This window comes from Oreochromis niloticus, linkage group LG20 (genome assembly GCF_001858045.2).
Source record: "Oreochromis niloticus isolate F11D_XX linkage group LG20, O_niloticus_UMD_NMBU, whole genome shotgun sequence".
NCBI lineage: Eukaryota > Metazoa > Chordata > Actinopteri > Cichliformes > Cichlidae > Oreochromis > Oreochromis niloticus.
In genome coordinates, this window is record NC_031984.2 from 25729609 (window position 1) to 25749136 (window position 19528).

At 42.0% G+C, this 19528-nt stretch overlaps 1 protein-coding gene and 1 non-coding gene across 3 annotated transcripts in view; one reads left to right on the plus strand and one right to left on the minus strand.

Annotated features, from left to right (window-relative positions):
- Window positions 1-19528, minus strand: part of sema3h (sema domain, immunoglobulin domain (Ig), short basic domain, secreted, (semaphorin) 3H) — a 53027-nt gene that overhangs the window by 31428 nt on the left and 2071 nt on the right. For both annotated transcript variants that reach the window (XM_005478371.4, XM_005478372.4), the window contains exon 2: window positions 1423-1577. In XM_005478371.4, the coding sequence (XP_005478428.1) occupies window positions 1423-1577 (155 nt within the window). The remainder of the gene's footprint in view (window positions 1-1422; window positions 1578-19528) is intronic.
- trnar-ccu (transfer RNA arginine (anticodon CCU)) lies at window positions 17696-17768 on the plus strand. Its single transcript has one exon. It is a non-coding gene; the product is annotated as a tRNA-Arg (tRNA).

Genomic DNA, 19528 nt, shown 5'->3' on the forward strand with positions numbered 1-19528 from the left:
ACACAGGCTGGAAAGGTACAAACAGCCTATAAATACTGGATGTACAAATATGTAACTTAACAGCCCGCACAGAGCTGAGTTATGATTTGACTGTGACGATCTATCCTTATGCTGGCTGAATGCCTGACTGAGTGGGTGGCTGGCCAGCGCAACTGATGGCTGTCTGTCAGTTTCGCTGGTTGTTTGTCTGCTGTTCTACCTGTTTGGCTCTCTGACAGCTTCCATGCACGTCTGACTGATGAGGGTATTGATTTGATCCGGCTGGGCAGGGTTAAGAAAGCCAGCACTGTTCTGTGTCCTTGCTGTGACCCTGAACTCTACCTGACTGGCTGGCGAGCCATTAACGTGGCTGTCTGGCTGTCTCGATACCGTGCTAAAGCTGCAGAATGAAACTAGATACTGTAACAAAACTTCCACGTCTAACAGCTACCACAAAGGAGCGCCGCGTCGCGCAGCAAATCTTGGGTTGGTCTGAATATTATTGTGACACTTCCACATTCCTGTGTATTGCTTATGTGCTGGGCAGAGTCACTTTACTTTACATTTCACTTTACTGATACGTGAAAAAGCTCATCAAATCAAATATTGACCCGTTCAGTAGTGTATAAAATCTAGAGATGCGCTTGTGCAGTCTTGGCACAGCAAAAATGTGGTGTGCAGCTGACCTCGTGCAGTCGTTTCTCATCTGAAGTTTAGCTGTTCTCGTCTGAAGCATAATACCTCCGTTTTGGTGCCAACAGAGACAATCGTGCCTTTGAGCAGTAAATGTGGAAAGCAGAGGAAGTTAGGATGTAAGAAACGTGCATAAAATAATTTTGGCTTGAATGGAATCCATTACAGTCATATCTGCTTGTGTCTTCTTTTTTTAAAGTCTTCTCCCCCCTTGTTTTTTTAAAGCGTAGCCCCTTCTTTCAGTGTACATTCCCAACTTCTGTACTTTTTTCCATTTACCAGTGGCTAAACTAAATAATGCTAAGTGATCAGGTCAAAAAAATCACCTTCTGCTCAAAAGGTGGACAGCTTGGCTGCCAAAGGAGAAAGCTGAATAGAGGTGGAAATGTGGCACAGCCTCTTTCTGCTTTTTGAACACTGTTTCTGTCTCCATGCTAAATGGAAATGAATGGTAAGTGAATTGTTTGTTGAGCTAAGAACCACAAAACAGGGTCAGAGGAAGAAAAGCGGAGCTTTTGTGCAGCACAAGTAAGGAATTTGACAAAGATAAGAGATTAGAAGGGATATTAGAAGGGTGTGACTTTCCTCTTAAACCATCAGCAATTAGCCCTATTAAGTCTCTGACACATCAGCTATCTCATCTGCTGTCATCTGACTGTGTGTTTTATGTGTGTATTTTGTGTTACATCTCTTGAGTCTACCTTTCCTTAAATGGTAAGCAAATGTGTGCTCGCGTCCTGCGGTTCTAACCTTGCGCGGGTTTTGCGTTATGTCATCCATACTGGTAGACAGAAGGCCATCTTTCATGGCCACATAAAGACGTCTCCTGTCTTCATCGGGCAGCAGGGAGTGCAGGTCTCCCGCCATCAGGGGTAGCGTGAGCAGCCGGCCATTCTGGATCAGCTCTGAGAAGAAGAAAAAGGAGGGAAAAAACACAAAATAAGGGTCTCCATTATTATCAGTTTTTAAAAATATTCAAGGGAATCTGGGACAAAAATGGCATTAAACTGAAAGAAATCTGTTGTTTGCAATACAAATTACTTTGTCTTATTCATTAGGCATTGTATGAAGAAGTGTTTCCACCATAGAAAAGGTGCAACAGCCTCCGTGCTTTTTACAGTTTTACTAATACATGACAAATAGTTTTTAAGTATTTGCAGACATGTCTGTAAACTGCTGATGACCAGTGTGCTAGCAACCAAAGCAATCTCGAGGAGAATTTCATACAGCACAAAGTAACAGACTGTGAGAATTATTAAACCTAACTAAGACGCAAATTTTCTCTTAACAGATCATCACTCGGATCATCTTTGAGATAAAGTGACGTGTTGCGCAAAGACACAGACTGTCGCACACCTGCAGCACCAGTCACAAACGGAACTGGCAGTTGTTTGTTTTGCTCCCTCATTTTTTCTTAGCAGGCTGGTCACTCTGTTCAAACAAAGAATACTGAAATGTATCTCTCGTGAATAAACAAACGTAGACAAACAATACTTGCACATCTCTAGACAGACTGGATGATAACAACCGGATCTGAAACCTCAGATAATGAGAGCACAGAGTGCATTTTTTTTCAGTGATTGCACTACTGCACCATGTAAACTATGAGAAGTATGGTGTGGGGAGATCGACCGATTTACGAACAAGGACAGAAATTGCACGTCTGTCTGTCTCGTGCTAACTTTCATATTTTATCTGCCAAGTCTTCTTTTGTAGATCGGATTTGGCTCGCAAAACTAAAGCATAAACATATAGGCTTTACAGCAGCAGGCGGGCATGGCTTCACACATTGGCAGCTCTACATAGCAGTGAGGAGTAGAAAGAGCTTATAAAACTTGTTTAAACTTAAAACCCCCAAAATTTGGCCCACAGTGAGAGCAAACTGCATACTCTTATTTATCAACCAGGCTCTCCTGCAGTGCTTTAAACCAAACTGAGAAGGGATGCACAAAAGCAAATTTCCAAACTAAATGTTCAAACCGAACCCAAAGATGGATTGGTGTAAATGAAAAAAGAACAATTCAACTTCCCTTTGTCTCGTTGGCAGAGAGCACGACTTTATTAAAACCATAATGCAGAACTTTGGATTGTTTGAGCTGTAAGCGTATATGTGGTGCAGTTGGTGAACCACAGTATTTTTTTTTTCTTCAAGCAGTTAAATCTGGCCTAACATTGCGCATTGAGATGCATTATACACAACAGCTGTATTTCCACTCAAAGCAGGGGTTTTGGGGGAGCAAAATAACAGTCGCTGTAGTGGGAAAATAACTTCCTAAAAAGTTGGTAGATCCCGTGGGAAATGACCTGATGGAGGCACGGTTAATATAATGTTTCCTAGTGTGGCAGGAGTGTGAATATGTATTCATAGTTTTACTACCAATGTAAACTAACTTTGTACAAAGCAAATGCAGAGTTGTAACAGGAAGCTAACTGAATTATTTTTCTGTTTGTACAGACACGGTCTCGATCAGATTTCAGTGTAATCTGATAAAGCTGAAACCTGCTTAACTTTTTGTCCGTTTTGCCAATTTGTGCCATTCTCAAGTTTGAGCAAGCAAGCAAACACTGGTTTGTAGAGCTCAAAAATAAGAAGGAGGACAGAAAAAGCAAGTGACAGAAGGCGAAAATCCCCGAAACTGCCATACTGTGTAAAGGACACTGGATAACATTCAAAAACAAAGAAGTGGTAAGCAGCAAACTGGGGCCAAAGGTATTTGTCACAGCTGAAGTTAACACTTGTTTGTTCAGGTAACAATAAGAGTGTTTAAATCTGGTGATACTAACTAGCCACAGTGAGCTGCTGATACGTTTTTGTTTAAGTTTACTTCCTCTTTGTTCAGATTGACGAGCTGCAGAAATGCAAATAGCTGAACAAAAGTCTCAGTTTGCACTAGAATTGGAACAACTTCACTTTCATTAAGCGGCTCTAAAGTGCAGCTTCAAAGAAAACTTTGCATTTAGGCCAGATTTTGAACTGGAAGACTCCTCTACAGGTATTCTGAGCAGCTTTCAGATCAACCTTTGGTACACAAACGAGGGAAATTACACATTTAGCCTGATCTGGAAATGCCTGTGCATTTCCCAGAAGTGGTCAAACAATGTGGCTGGGTGATGTCTATGCTATTTGGCCCAGCCTATACCTCCCCACTGGGGTTCACAATGCCAGTACTGACAGAAACACTTGAAAACACTTATTAACTGTATAATACCCTAAAACCAGCATAAATCAAATCATTTGCAATAAAACAGATAGCAAACTGTTGAGCACAGAAGGTGAAATTCCTTAAGAATGAGAGCCCCAGTGTTGCATAGAGGGAGCATTCTGTAGGGCTGACTGTAAGTGGGCGGCTCAGTTAAGGTGCCTTAAACGCTAACATTCACGCAATACAGCTGCTATTTATACTGAACATTAGAAGTGGGTTTTCTCACTGCTGTTAAGCAGGCTTTGGAAAAGTCTTCAGAAGCATACATGTGCAGTCTGAAGTTCCTGTTCAACCATTTCTTGATGTGTTTTTAACATCTAACAGGCAACAAAGAGTGTGCGAGTCCATCACGCTCAAGTAATTTTACAGAAACTCGAATCAGATCTATTTGGGCCATGTCCAAATTCATCAAAATGTCTAACACGGCGGAATGACAGGTTCCCACAACTGTGTCCAATTAAGAAGTTTCCTGCTGTGAGCCCGTGTGACTTTTGTTCCCAGTTGGCGTGTACAGTCATCGACTTTCTTGACGTATTCGAGCAAGCAAATATTTGTTCCTTTTTCGAAACACCGACTATTAACAGAGGTGATCAGCAAAGAATTGCACACATTTGACCTTCACTGCTATCGTGCCAGGAAAAAGTCCAAGCGGTCCAAAAAAGATCAAAACTACAGTTTGCCAAAACTAGGTCTGCTGGAAGATTGTGGTCTGAACAGATGAATCTAAGATTATCAGGCCACAGTATCAGCAGACGTTTTTTAGACAAGCATCGCCCACAAATTGTAAAGTGTGTTAGAGGGGAAATATTTTTGGGATGCTTCACTGCCACTGGGACTTGGCAGCTTGCAGTCATTAATTCAACTGTGATAACAGGATAGAATAATGTGAGGCCATCTGTCCAAAAGTTTAAACTCAATCAAAATCAGGCCTTTCAACAGAATAGGAGCACAAGCCGATCGACCATGAAGGTTTATGGCATGGCCTCTTCAAAGCCCAGATTTGAATCATACTGACATTTTGTGGGAGGATTTAAAATCAAATTGAAAAACCTACTTGCAGCTGAAGGAATTCTGACATCAGAGTTATGCAAAACGACACACAAGAAGTAAGCAGAAAAAACTAGCCTTTCAATCCAAAGAGTAGCACATGAGAACCCTCCAGAATATTCCAGTTGTTAATCTATTTATTGAACAAATTACTAAAAAACAGACTGCCTTGAGGCGTTCTTTCCAAATATATTTTCTGTAAGTGCATCTTTTTTGCATAAAAAGGTAATTGTTGCAATGTTGTGTTCACTGTGTTACCACCTGAGACCTGTGACGTTCAAAGTGCAGTGAAACCCTGAAATGAAAGTGAGAGGGTAAAACAGCAAAGGTGAACGAAGTCAGAGGAAAGGAAGAGGGAGGGGAGACGGGAGAAGAGCGACAGCGAGGAGGGAAGATGAGAAAAATGACACGGCAAAGTGACAGCAAGATGAAAACGGTCTGATGGGTGGAGACAGTTCGGAGATGAAAATGAGAAAAATGTCAAAGCACAACACGATGACAGACAGTTGAGAAAAGGAGGGGGCGGGATGAGGCAAAAGGGCAGGAACAGAAATCCTGGTCTGAGAGATTAACAAATACTGATGGGTAATGATGACGAGGACGGTCGATGAGAGCAGTTGAAAGAGTCTGCCTGTAAAAATAATACTGCAATGATGTGGCGGGGCAAATGATGGACGTACGGAAGGATTGAGGAAGAAGTGGAATCAGGGGAGAAAGCAGGACTAGGTGGGGGAAGAGAGCAGCCGTAAGCGTGACAGAAAACTATCCAATAAAAAAGTGAAAAATGATGGATAAATAAGTAGATAGAAGGGGAGAACAGCAAAAAGGCAAGATGGGAGACAGCAACACTGCTATGATGACAAGATGAAAAATGGTGATTGGATGGATGACAGGTGGGGGAAAGAGCAGGGAAGACAGTGACTGTGAGAGAAAAGAGGAAAACAATGGCAAGAAGGATGAAAAATACAGACAAGAGAAAAAGGCAAAGAACAGGTGATGAGGGAAAAGAGAAGGAGAAGGAGGAGGTGACAGAAGGAACGCAAGAAAAATGCTGAAGACAGAAATGAGAGGAAGCACAACATGCTGACAGTCAGGCAAAAAAACACAAGAGATGGATGAGCAGAAAGGAAATTAGGGTAGAAAAAGAGAAGAAGACATGACTCAATGGAAATGGGAAGATAATGCGAAGCAGAGAGCGAGCCGCAGTAGGAGAGGAATGGCCTTGCACACTAAAGGTAGATAGCAGAAACTTATACTTGAGCTCAGTGTGAAATCTCCCCGGGTACTTTGTTAATATTCAGCAAACGGTCAGAGAGGTAAATTGTTTTGCTTCACACTGATCTGAGCTTCATTAATCCCAGAAGGAGCATCAGCAACACAAAGAGTGCAACACAATCGGGACTTTTAGTTTGTTGTGCTCAAAGTGTTTGACGTAGTTGCTGCTGACAAAAGATGCAGACGAAAGTCCTTAAAAAGCCTTGACCAAGGTTATAGTAACAGATGACTGCCACCTAACCCACCACCTGCATCCTAACAACAGATTTCAATTCAATTCAGTTTTATCTATATAGTTCCAATTCACAACAACAGTCTCCTCATGGTGCTTCATAGTTTTCATAACTAAAAACTACAACAATCAGACAAACCCCTATGAGCAAGCCCTTGGCAAGAGTGAGAAGGAAAAACTCCCTTTTAACAGGAAGAAACCTCCAGCAGAACCAGGCTCAGGGAGACAAAACACCAAGTGCATCATGGGAAGCCATCATCAGCCCAGCCCAATTACAGCGTAACTAACAGAGGATTCAGGGTCACCTGATCCAATCCTTACTCTATGCTTTATCAAAAACGAACATTTTAAGAATAATCTTAAAGTAGAGTGGGTGTCTGTCTCCTGAACCCAAACTGGGAGCTGGTTCCACAGTGGAAGGAACTGAAAGCTGAAGGTTCTGTGAAACATTGAAATGATTCATGCAAATTATGCAAAAAAAAAAAAAAAGAAAGAGAAGAAAATCTGTTGTAATCAGTGCTAATGAAAACATGCCCCTATTTTTTATACCACTCCATTCATCACTGCCATTCTGTTTTTATTCACTGGGCAAACAGTGAAGTGTTTTCCCCTTAATCAGCAAATGAATGGTGAGTAGTGCACTGCCATCAGCTTCGATTGACTTGAACTCTTCTACTGCTATTTGTCTTCTATTACATCTGACAATGAAAATGAAAATAGAACTGAGTAGCTCTACCCAAAAATACCGTGCAACATTCATCAAAACACCAGAACGGAAAGATGCACATCTTGGAGAAGCTTTGCGGCACTTTCAAGTGGGGCCGTGTTTACATTTGAATGTGCTATTCGTGATGGCACTCATTTCTTGATGCATGCTCAATTAGCCAGTTGATCGTCAACTTTCTGGGATTGGCACTCGTTAATTTTCAGCTTATAGTCTCTTTTCTTTACACATTCCTAAAAGAGCTACTTTGGGCTGCTTCCTTATTCACGAGGGGTCGCCACAGCGGGTAGCGCTGCATGTTTGATTTGGCAGATTTTTCACGCCGGATGCACTTCCTGATGCAACCCCGAAGGGATTTGTGTCTCCAACCCTACCGAATTTCAAAATAATAATGATAAGAAGACATTCACTGTTTTTTAAAAGTGGTCTATTTATGTTGAATATTGAATTTGAAGTATGCGTACTCAACTTCACAGCTTATATTTAACAGAATGGTGTTTCTTCTTCAAGGCAATCAAAGCCTGGTGGATTTCATGCCTTGCTCTGCCTATTCAAGCATCCAGCACTTCATTTGAATTACAGCGTGTGCGCCACAAGAGCAGCATGACCTTGCTTAATTCAATATGAAGGGGGGGGGGGGGGGGTTAAAAAAAAAACTCAGCCTAATTGAATATGAAACCACCTCTGCAGTAAAAAATACCATTCAGCATCACAAGATCCTATTGGGTAAGACAGGCTGAAAACTACAGCTCATAGTTTGGAGTTCATTAAATCAGCATTATAACAAGGAGGATGACACTCCAAGATGGGAACTGAGAGTGGATGTACCAGAACACACATGCACACACGCGCACGCGCACACACACACACACACGCATATGTATATGGTTGTGTGTGTGCAAAGATGGAAAGTGGGTGCAGTGGGTGAGTCAGCAGCACATGTTTAATGCTGAAACAAATTTAGATCTTTGCATCCACACAAACACGTACCAACCCATTCTCTCAGATTGGTTACAACATCCACCCACCCACACACGCACACACATACACACACACACACACCCAGGAAAACTTTGCACCATTCAGACATCGACCATCTTGACCTCACCACGATGAATGGCTCTTATTCAATATGGAGAAAAAAAAAACACATTCTTTCTCCACCATACACACACAAACACACACACACGCACACACACACAGACACACACACCCTTGACTCAGTCATGAAGCACCAGCTGCACCCACCCCACCCTTACTCATGGGACAGTTGCCTTGGTAACGGCAACCATGCCGACATAATTTCAAAGCTGGGGGGGGGGTTGGGTCTGTGTTGTGTTGAGGGGTGTCTCTTGGACTCTACACCCCCCTACCACCCAGGTCTCTTATACACACACACACAGATGAATAATCTGGTCCACACCTCTCATCAACGCTTTGGCTAAAACACACAGCGAAGTCTGGAATGATGGAGTGTTGTTCCAAGACATCAAGCCATTTAGGTAATGGGAGGGCAAACAAACACAGACAAGCTTTCATGCATACCACTGACCACATGCATTCACAGATATTTCACAATGCAGCAAGCATCGTCTGTGACCCTGTCCGCCTGTTTGTCTGCCCCTGACAACATTCAGCAGGATGTTTACACACAGACACCCACCATGACCAGAATCTCTGGCCATTATCAGCAAAGCGCGGTGATGGAAAGTCAACCAATTTCACCTCACACCCCCATAAAGCTCCTGAATGGAGGCATCTGAAAAGTCGCAGTCAGAGCGCAAGAGAATCACGAAAGTTTTGTCCGTGGCAGTTTGTGAAGAGTTTATCGACCCAGAGGCAATACGCTTTTCGAGACAGCGGTCTTTTCAGAAACTCGGAATTACAATTGATTTCTTTCTTTTTTGTTGTTGTTGTTGTTGTTAAACGGATTCTCTGCTCCCTTCAAATCAAACTGAAAGCTGGAAGAACCATCTGATATTGATAGGGAGTTGTCATGTGGCACACAAAGACGAGCAAGGTGAGAAATACATCAGATGTGGATAGCAGGGCGTAAAGTAGAGAGTGAAGGTAATTACTGTTTTCTCCCTCTCTTTAACCTTTCTTTGTAGTGACGTTTCATAATAAAAGACTTACTTACTCTTTGACCATGTTCTACTATTCTCACTATTCTAAGTCTACCAAGCAAACCACTGATCACAGAAATCTGATGGATTATAGTAGTTATGGCACTATAGAGGGAGAGACGTGCTAAAAACTGCATTACTTCCTCAACCCTGCATACACCTGTATAGTGTTATCAAAAGCCGTCCCACTGAAGTGACGTGAGTCTTAAAGAGACAAGACAAAGCAGATAAAATTAAAAGTGTAACTCTAATATATAAAAACAGAACCAACTACTTCTGATCCATCAAAGCACTACAATCTGCTCTTTTGCCACACACTCAAACACACACAAATGCACACTTGCCAGTGCAAGCTCTTGCAGAGTTCAACCACTCTTATCAGCATCAAACTGACAGGCAGGTCAATGAGGGTCGTGACCTCTGATCGGAGCCAATTGGCCTCTGACTCCTGTCACTTGGAATCAAAGACGGAAAAGGTTAAGATGTAAAAGAACAGACACGCTAAGACATAAGCCTACAGGTCAGTCCAGACGCACACACACAGACACACAGATTTTGTCTCTGCGTGAATGGTTCTTTTATATTAGTGCAACAGTCTGCCCGTCCTTATTCGCCTTCTGTGAGTGTTATTATTTACATACTATTCATTTTGAGGGTCTGTGTGTGTGTTTCTATGTGTGAGTGGCTGGATATTTTTGTCCATGGTGAACATTAGATTAAAGGTTGCTGGTCATGGGAGCTCTGATGGACCTTGATATGATTAGAGCAAATGTGCGGCGTGTGATCCGGCTAAGAACATTCCTGCATTGCACATATCTGACTCACACGCACGCGCACATCATATGCGCGCACAAAACATTGCATATTATGATCAAACGAACATGATTTTTTTGCCGATCAAGCTGTTTTCAAATCCAATTTAGCTCGATGGTGTTTGTTTAAAACGTTTAAGGCAGAAAACGTTAAGTATGTTTGTCATTCTCTCTGTTTTACAAGCCCTGACGCAGCAAATTATGCTAACCATAGGCTCTGTATGCATTATGTCATTTGCTACATAGTTCACAGACGACATTCATATGACACTAAATAGAGACTTCGAAATGAGTTCTAATTTACTTTCTATAAATAGCTCGGCTATAGATGTCAGGACTACACTATAGGGATTGATTCAGACACAGTGCAGTGACTGGTCTGCACTCTGCAGCAGAGGTAACCTGCCGTGTACGTGTGCAGCTTACGGCAAAGAATGAAAAATCACTGAAGAAACAAATAAGTGTAAAACTTAAGTTTTCATGACACCTCCTCTTACAGAGGATGGTTACTGGTACTAGTTACAGCCTGTCAGGAGCTCTGTTCGGAGCTAATTTTCTTGTGCAGAGAGTATTTGTCTTGGCATCTGTCTTCTGGAAGTACCTTTCATAACAAATTTAGTAGACGGTCAGAAGCGCTGCTTGTTACATGAGAAGAAAAAAAAGGCATAACTTCAAAAATGAACAGATAAGTGGCCCGTAGAGATTTCTGTGTGGGTTTATCCATCCACTTTGGCGTTCCACCCCAACAGCCACATCAGGAGGAGGAAGAACAGAAGGGAAACATGGATAAAAAAGAAACTGCAGTTCCTCAAATGGTCACTTAAGGCTGGATCCAAAAGGAAGTAATTTATATGCCAGTGAATACAAAAGACATTTGTATTCTACAGTATGAGAGTTATTTGGTACTAATATTATAAGTTCTAAGTTATTTGGTGCTAGTTATTTTGTACTTCTGTAAAGCACTTTGGTCAACGTTGCTGTTGTAATTAAATGTGCTATATAAATAAAACAAACTTGAACTAATTCCCCATATGCCCACACATTGTAATGCCAAACTTCAGAGCTGAAATAAATTGCTGGAATTTACAGCCTGGTACAAAAAAAACAACAACAACATCTATACTATAGACAATATTTCAATTCATGACAGCTTTAACAGCTCATTTTGACTGCAGGTGGAAGCCAGCACAGGTGGCTGTTTGATTTCCTGTCTGCTAGGCCTCACCTCCACTAATGTGAGTCAGTGAAGTACTACTTTATGGCGTCTTCTGAAGCTTGGTGGTTTGATCCTTGGATGCTTCAGTCTCCATGCCAAAGTAACCTTGGGCAAGATACTGAACCCTGAGTTGCTCCTAATTCACTCATCGGAGTGTGAGTGTTAGAAAGTACAAAAGTCTCTTAACACTAATTACCAGGTATGTGTGTAACACTCCTACTATTTATGGATGCAGCTTGCTAACCAAATTTGCTGGTGCCAGATGATAACTTAGCTCTCTGATCTAAATATGGGTCACTGCCGGCTCCAAAGAGAAGACGCAGTGCTAAAACCAAGTCTTCAGAAGGGCCTGGCCCACAAACCAATGGGTGACATCATGGTAGGTACTTCAATTTTTTTTTCTTTCTTTCTTTTTTTTTTTTACATATTCTCTGCAGCTCTAACTTTATGACTTATTTTGTTTGATGTTTGAGATTTCCTCTTATGGACGTGCTCTGTGCTCTGAGCTCAGGTGGACTGTCAAGGTGAGGCTGGCAGCCAAGGTGCAGGGATGACACTGAGAAGCATCAATTTGACACACGGTACAGCGAATGTCAGCACAGCTTTTCCATGCCAGCATCAGAGGAACAGATCATGAGTACGTGACTATGCGCACCGCTGGACAGGTGAGCTGATTTCATTAGTGAGCAGGAGGTTTCAAGAACGGAAACTTTCCCTGCTGAGTGAGGAACTTGCAAGCTATTTCAAGAAGAACAGAAGAGGTCTGTAACTCTTTCAAAAGTTGGTACTGACACATTTGAAAAGTGAGTGGCATACAAGAGAAAATTGAAAGAAAAAGATGATGAAAGAATCTAGTTGCTATTTCAATCATTATCTCACTCCCGGGAGTCCAGCTTTGTTATTTTCCTGGTGTCTTATTGCAATCTCTTCCACATCCAGACACTCCACTTATAGCTGCGTGCACACACAAGCGACACTTATCATTAATCTATCCAATTATTATCTCACGGCCTAAACCATTGTCCATTTATAAGCTGCATACAGTGTGTGTGTGTAGTTTTGTGCAACTGCCTTTGTCTGTCTGTTCGTCTACCCGCTGAGCCCTGGGGAACTTTAGCTGTCTGGTGCGGCGTTCCCAGGGGGAGGACTTTGTTAGCTGCGCCATCGGGGAGGGGGTAGTCTTGGTGGGGGCGAGGAAACCGGGGCACATTTCCTGTGGAAATGGGGTTATCACTTCACCAATTACTGGTGCAATTACAGTGGGAGGCCTGCAGAAGCCTGGGAACAAAGCCCATAGGCACACAGATGGGCACTCGATGTGGGGACACACACGAGCAGTATGTGCGCACACAAAATCTTTTCTAGCTCGCAATAAAATCTAATTGTCTCCTTGTTTTTTCTCCCTTTCATGCCAAGTTCTCGCTACTTTACATCTCGCACAAAGCCCGACTGTGTTAGAGAGGGTGATCGCGCCGCCTTAAGCTCCCACTGAGTGTCAGAATCCACAATGAGCAATAATGATGAATGAAACTCTGACGTCCGACGTGAGGCGTCCCAGATGCCGAATTAATCGTCTGCAAAATAACACGCAGTACACAACATGAATCTGGAATGCCGAGCACTGTTCAACCAGACTGCACATAGACTCAGCTGACATTCAGTAATCATACCTTTGTCTTTTTTAAAATCTTTTTGTTTAATAAGAGTATCCTCTCCTTTGAGGGGCCAATATTCCCTTCTTAATTTTTCTTACTGTTCCGCACAGGCTCAACTCTTCTCTCACATCGAAACATATGCGCCCACACACATACACGCATACATACCAGAGCGGAATTATAGCCAAACACACAGACACACACTATATCTGGACTGTGTCACCAAGAGACCAGACCCACGTGGATAGCTTGACCTTTGACCCTAGAGGGAACGATTATTCATCATCATCATCACCAGACTGTTCGTTTAGGTCGCTGTGCCGCTACGCGCACACACTGGAGTCCATCCGCTGTTTACTTTTACCCTAATTTGTTTTTTTAAATTCTAATTAATGTAAATGAAGGATCACTGAGAACTCATTGTTTTCGTCTTTTGCTTCATATTCTCACAGTTATACGCAGCCTAGTGTGGGGAGCTGTCCAGTGCAGACCAATGTTCTGGGTTAACTCATTTGCTAATGGCAACAAAAACAAATCTTTTGCATTGGACAGCTGAAGTTGGTCTAATTTCCCACCCTGAGCTTCACAATCTGAAACACAAAGGACCTTAAAAGACATTTAGGACTGCTGAAGTTAACGCTTAGCTCCTGTTTCTTAAAAAAAAGAACAGTTTTGTAATCTGTTAATAGTGGAGAAGTATAGATTATAAGCTATTTGGAGCAAATAGACAAAAATCCAAAAGACGTGATAATTTTTTTCCTCCTTCAGATTCAGTTGAGTCAGTGTGACATCTGTCTGTGATTCTGCTGACTCTGAGTCTTCAAGTTCATGACTCTGCAGTGGGCTCGTCCAAAGAGGAAACAATCGCCCTTAGTGGCCTGGACTGGTGACAGAGTCTTAAATAAAATCACCACTGTGTTGTTTCATAGACTGTGAGGCAACACATCACTGCAGATGAGGTTGCTCTGCAGCACAATCGTCATCCACACTGACCTGTTAATGTAAAAAATGGCTACTAGATGTGTAGCGTGCTTCATGGATATTTTTTTAAATGGGCAGCCATGAAAACAAGTAGCTGTCCCCTGACGGTTATGGACAGCCATGATGTCTACAGCGATTTAGAGGCAACTTTGAGGGTCAAACTCTCATCATCTCTGCTGTTAAGCCAGCCCAGATGATCAAACGCATTATCTGTTACTCTGCATCCTCTTGCTTCTTAAACAGGAAAAGGAAGTCTGACTTCCAACCTTTTGTGGCACATGTCTGATCTTTCCGCTGCTGCTAAAACAGAGAGAATCTCATTCTTGTGGTTTCTGCTTCTTTTGCGGAGACATGGGAACGTCAGATCGGTAACATGAGAGGTTAAAGATCAGCTGTAATCACAAACATTTTTAAAATACCCTCAGTGAGCCTCGACCTTAATCTCAGCGAAAAGTCCAAATTAGAAGTCCTTCACAGTCAGTCTCACAACAACTGACTGAGGAAACGTGGTCGAATGATTGTAGATGTCCTATGCTTTCGTTCAAATGGGGAAAAATAATTAAAAACGGCTGTTAATGATAATGGGCATAGAACAGAAAGTAAAATCCAGACATAATCATAGACTATAGTCTCAATTACAGATGGATTTTAAGAGAGAAAACTTTAGTTTAAACACAAATATACATTTCCAGCCACTTCCTGTTAATATACCTCTCTATCCTCTACATTTACACTCATATCCTCCATCTCCAGCTTGGTCTAAACTACACCTAATGAGGTAAACTAATGGTCAGAGTAGATCTTAGCACTATTGATCCCATCTGCTTCTGGCTTGCAGCTGCTGAAGACCTCAAGTGTGTTTTGTGGATTAAAATCCCACAATACCACAAAAATACTGCTAACGTGAAGGAAAGCTGTGAGAAATATACATCTGGACAAAGATGAAGACCAAAATCACAGAAAACAGCCCAATAAAACTTTTCCCCCTCCATTCATGACTCTGAAGTGTCAGCTCATTAAAAAATATTGAGCTTCTTTTGTTGTTTGCGTCTTTACTGAGTTTCCCCCTGTCTGGCTTTCAGTACACAGTAGAACAAAGTTAAACTCCCTAAACAACACCTGAATAATGGGAGTAAAAATTCAGTCTCACACCGCTTGAAAAGACTTGCTGACACACAGAAAGAACCACAGAGGAATGGTTGGAAACTCAGCTCTAGCTTATTGACAGCAGGTCAGATTGGAGCAAATTAATACTTGAGGGAAATTGAAGAAATATGAAGCTTGTGGATTTTTTACTTAATGACTGGCTAAAGATAGCGCTCACATATTAACACCAGAAACCTCCGGAGGGTAAATTTACAGCATGTCCACTGTTGTCATGGGTTGCTGTTGCCAAAGCAAGGGTGTAATTAGACTCTGTTCACCGTCTCTGTCCAGAAGCAGGAGAAACCCCTCAACCTCAGAGTCCCTTAATCAGGGTTTTTTTAAGTCTTAGCAAGTACTTAAAGTTTGGTGTAGGTCTTCCAAATATTCTGGAGGAATCATGTTAAAGAGCAGAGGAGCGTGAAGTCTATTCAAGAGCCTAGCAGCTATACTTTTCAAATCAGTCTGCAAGCAGCTAGTAAATTAAGGCCTTCTTCCAGAGAAAAGGCAGTCTTAGTTGAGTCTTTTATGAAGCGTGGGATGAGCAAACAGCTGCCGTTTGACTTCAGCAGTGACAGGCAATGGTTGCGCCACCATTGGGGCCTGGTACCATTAAAATTAATAACAGAGAATATCCGGATTCTGTGCCAGATACCCATCCCAGTGAAATCCAAGTCTCAGCAACATCCTCAGCCCAGAGCCTGGAAAGCACTGGCCTAGATAGAAACAGATCTGAAAGAATAAATGAATAATGAAATATCTCATGATTTTAATATCCCTCTGAAGGCTTTTGTGCTTTATTGGGACACGCGGAAAAGAGAAAGGTGAGGCTGGAGAGAGGGGACGAACTTGTGCACGCCAGTCAAGCGAACAAGGAACAAAACAGATATCTGTTCCTAACCTGGAATCTCAGCACAGCAGTGAAGTAAAAGTAAGCCGAGGTCGAGTGCTAACTGTTTATCTGCTTCTCTGAGCTGGAAAACACGCTAAGATATATTTATACTTAATGGTAATCCATTAAGCTACAGATTAAGCTAACGAGCCTGAATAGCACTAAAATCTGGAAATAAAAATCCATGCTGAACTGTGAGGTGAGAACATCAAGTTTAAAACCAATAAACCGTCCTATCTTTTTGGAACAGCCTGCATTTTCTTTTTACAATCTCTCTCTATTCATTTAAGGCAAACAGTAGGCACATATGCTGACAGCTGCTGGTTTGTGTGTCTCACAGACAACACAGCTGCATAATAAAAGTCCTTCTGCGTTATCAAAACCAGTCAGCTCACGGATGGGCAATGCCAGGGCTTTAACCGTCCTTAAATATCACACAGATACAAATGAAACTATTTAAGGATTTATCTTAACTATAGCTTTTTCTGTAGCAACATTTTCTCTCTTAGAAAACCCAGATTGAGTCCCGCGGACAAGCGCACGAGCAAACATGCATCTGGACGCTGATGAACTAATCTACTGCGTATAATAACCACGCAATTTGCATTTTAATAGCATGCGATTTAAAACGACTCATTACGTTCACATTACAATGTGGGCATTTGTCCAGAGAGAAACAGCGGGATGAGTGTAAAATGCCCGGATTACGCCCCATCACAAGGAATCAGCAGTTTAGAGGTGAGCCATCAAAGCCAGTGTCTCCATTCACACCAAGCAAACTCTGACTTCATTCCAATTCACTACAGAGACTGACTGCTATTAAATGTCTATGGCAAACCAATTGATGAAGTGAATGCCACATGAATAAAACATGACTCAGCCTCTGTGTGAGTTAATAGGTTCGAATTCACTTAGATAAGCCAGCCACAGCTCCTCTGAGGCTTTTATGAAGTTTTGCTGTGGTAATGTGGCGATGATGATATTCTCATCCTCACCACATCATCGTGATGCTTCCTTTAGTTTCACAGTTGGAAAGGTGGTTGGTGCTGATGCAGCTATAAGGGACTGATTTCTTCTTTAGGAACTTGTAATGATTGTGTTTTTGTACACATACACATTCGTGTAGCTGCGCTCGGGTATGCAGCGTTACTGTGTGCGTGAAGTCTCACATGCTGCATCCAGAGTAATTATTTTATAGGGTCTTCGTGCAGCAATCCACCAAACAGGTTTCACCCAACACATTCCTAAGCAAATGTGTACGTCTGCATGTGTGCGGGGTACACAGATCGTATCTATAACTGCCATTTTCCCTCAAGAAATGCGCACTATCGCTGAATGAATGGCCGGGATAATGGACTCATTATACACAAGTGTGTCTGTGTGTGTATTGGCGAGTGAATAACTGGGATCATTTAGCCATTAAGAGATAGGTGGGGGTTAGGAGGTAATCAAGCGTGTATTTAAGTATTTAAAGCTGTTTTGTTTTTTTTTAATTCTGAGACACACACAAAGCTGTTTGGTCAGTTATGTATATATATATATATATACATAGATATATATATATATATACTTACATATATATATCACTGCAGTTTTCAGAGATACTGCAGGATACTACATGCCTCCGAACCCAGTGACTGAGAATTCAAGTCACATCTGTTGTGGTTGATACCAAAGTTGATAACACAAACTGTCTCCACATATACATCCAGCCAGAGCCCCAGTGGCCTAATGGATAAGGCACTGGCCTCCTAAGCCAGGGATTGTGGGTTCGAGTCCCATCTGGGGTGAACGTGTGGAGCTTTTTAAAGTAGCTCAGACAAGGCTTGTGGTTGTAGTTAAAAAAAAGAACAAAGTAACATTCACTGTCAGTTGGAAATAATTATCTCACATGCTCTATCCACCACAATCTCCTCCTACACTGCCTTGGCAACTTTATAATAACTAACATCTTTTCTTGCTGCTGTAAAATTATTACAGTGACTTTTTGGGGCATTTGCTGAATTAACCCATACTGTTTTTCCTTGAAATCTAAGAAAACACACATCAGCTTATCCAGTCATTATTCTAGACACAGACTCGGGATTGTGAATAGCAGGCATGACTGACAGCAGAGGAAGCATGCTAGTTCAATGATCCAGGGGTCAATAAGGCTAGTGAGCGCTAGCATTGTTGCTTTACTACGTCACTGCTTTTGTCCCATGGTCCCAATGTTGTTCGCCCTTTTACATTCTGAACTGCCTCATCGGCAGTGCTGCTACTGAGGCACCAACCCAGTGGATACAATTTTTTGTTTTTGTTTTTTTTTTTGTCTCCTGTACCTTTTCCTTCAGTCGTCTATTTTCCTTCTATTACTTCATCATCAATTTACTGCTGCTGTACCACTCACTTAAGTCTGAGGGATGCTTTTGGTTTCTGCTTCAAAGCTCTTTGTAGTAGCCAATTTTCTCCAGTGATAGGGTGAAATACTTCACTTAAATGTCAGCCTCTACTGTTTTTTCTCTTTAAGTTAATCATCTGCTGTGCATCCCAAAGAAAAAGGAAAAGCTAAATGTACAGTGTCTCTAAGCGGCCAAAAAATATTTCGAGTAATTACAGCAATTCGATGACAAAAAAAAAAATCTCCTCCCTGTGTCTGAGGAAAACCTCTGTGGTGATGAGAAGGGAAATGACCACAGTATAGAGCTCCCACAGAGAGGCAGAAAGAGCGTGCACGCGCACACACAAACACAAACAAATGTGTACAACAGCATGATGGTGGGCACCACAGTAAACACATCATACTTTTCTTTTTGTTCTCTTTCCAGAGACGAGCATATTGACCACTGTAGATAGGAAACACACACACAGACACATATATACATACGCACGCCCACACCTACACCGCTGCTGTTCAAAGATGCGAGGATTCGTCTCAACACAATACACAACAAAAAGTAAAATGGGCAGAGATCCTGGAAATGAAGCTGCTCTATTTAGGTATATATGCAGAAGCCTTTAAACACATGCACCAACACGCCAACACTCACACACGCCATATTCCTGTCCAAGAATATGCAGCCATATATATTCAAGGACATGCAGGCACCTATTGTATCACAATCACTCAATCAAAGCTACTCCAGATTCCATTAGAGCCAAACTCCCCCCTGGGAGAATCCAAAAAGATTCCCCTTCTCCCTCTCTCTTTACTTTCTAGGTCACAATTGGTCGACTCCAGAATTAAAGTACGGATTCTACAGCATATTTCGGCTTATGCAAGGATGTGTAATCAGCTGCTGTCGTAATCAACGGTGGCTCCGGTAAACATGATTAAAGGGAGTTGAGTTTACCTCGCTGTAACTAAAGGCCTCAAAAATCCTTTTCATTTGAAAGGGATTCGCCAGAGCCGCGAGGGCAAACGCTGAAATCCAAATCCTGTTTTAATTACAGGATTTTGCTTCCACAAAACTTTTGACCGTCACGTTTGTTATCCTCAAACAGCAAAACCCCAAAACGGGTCAAAGTATTAAGTCCTGTTCTATTCAGTGGTGACAAGAGCATCTATAGC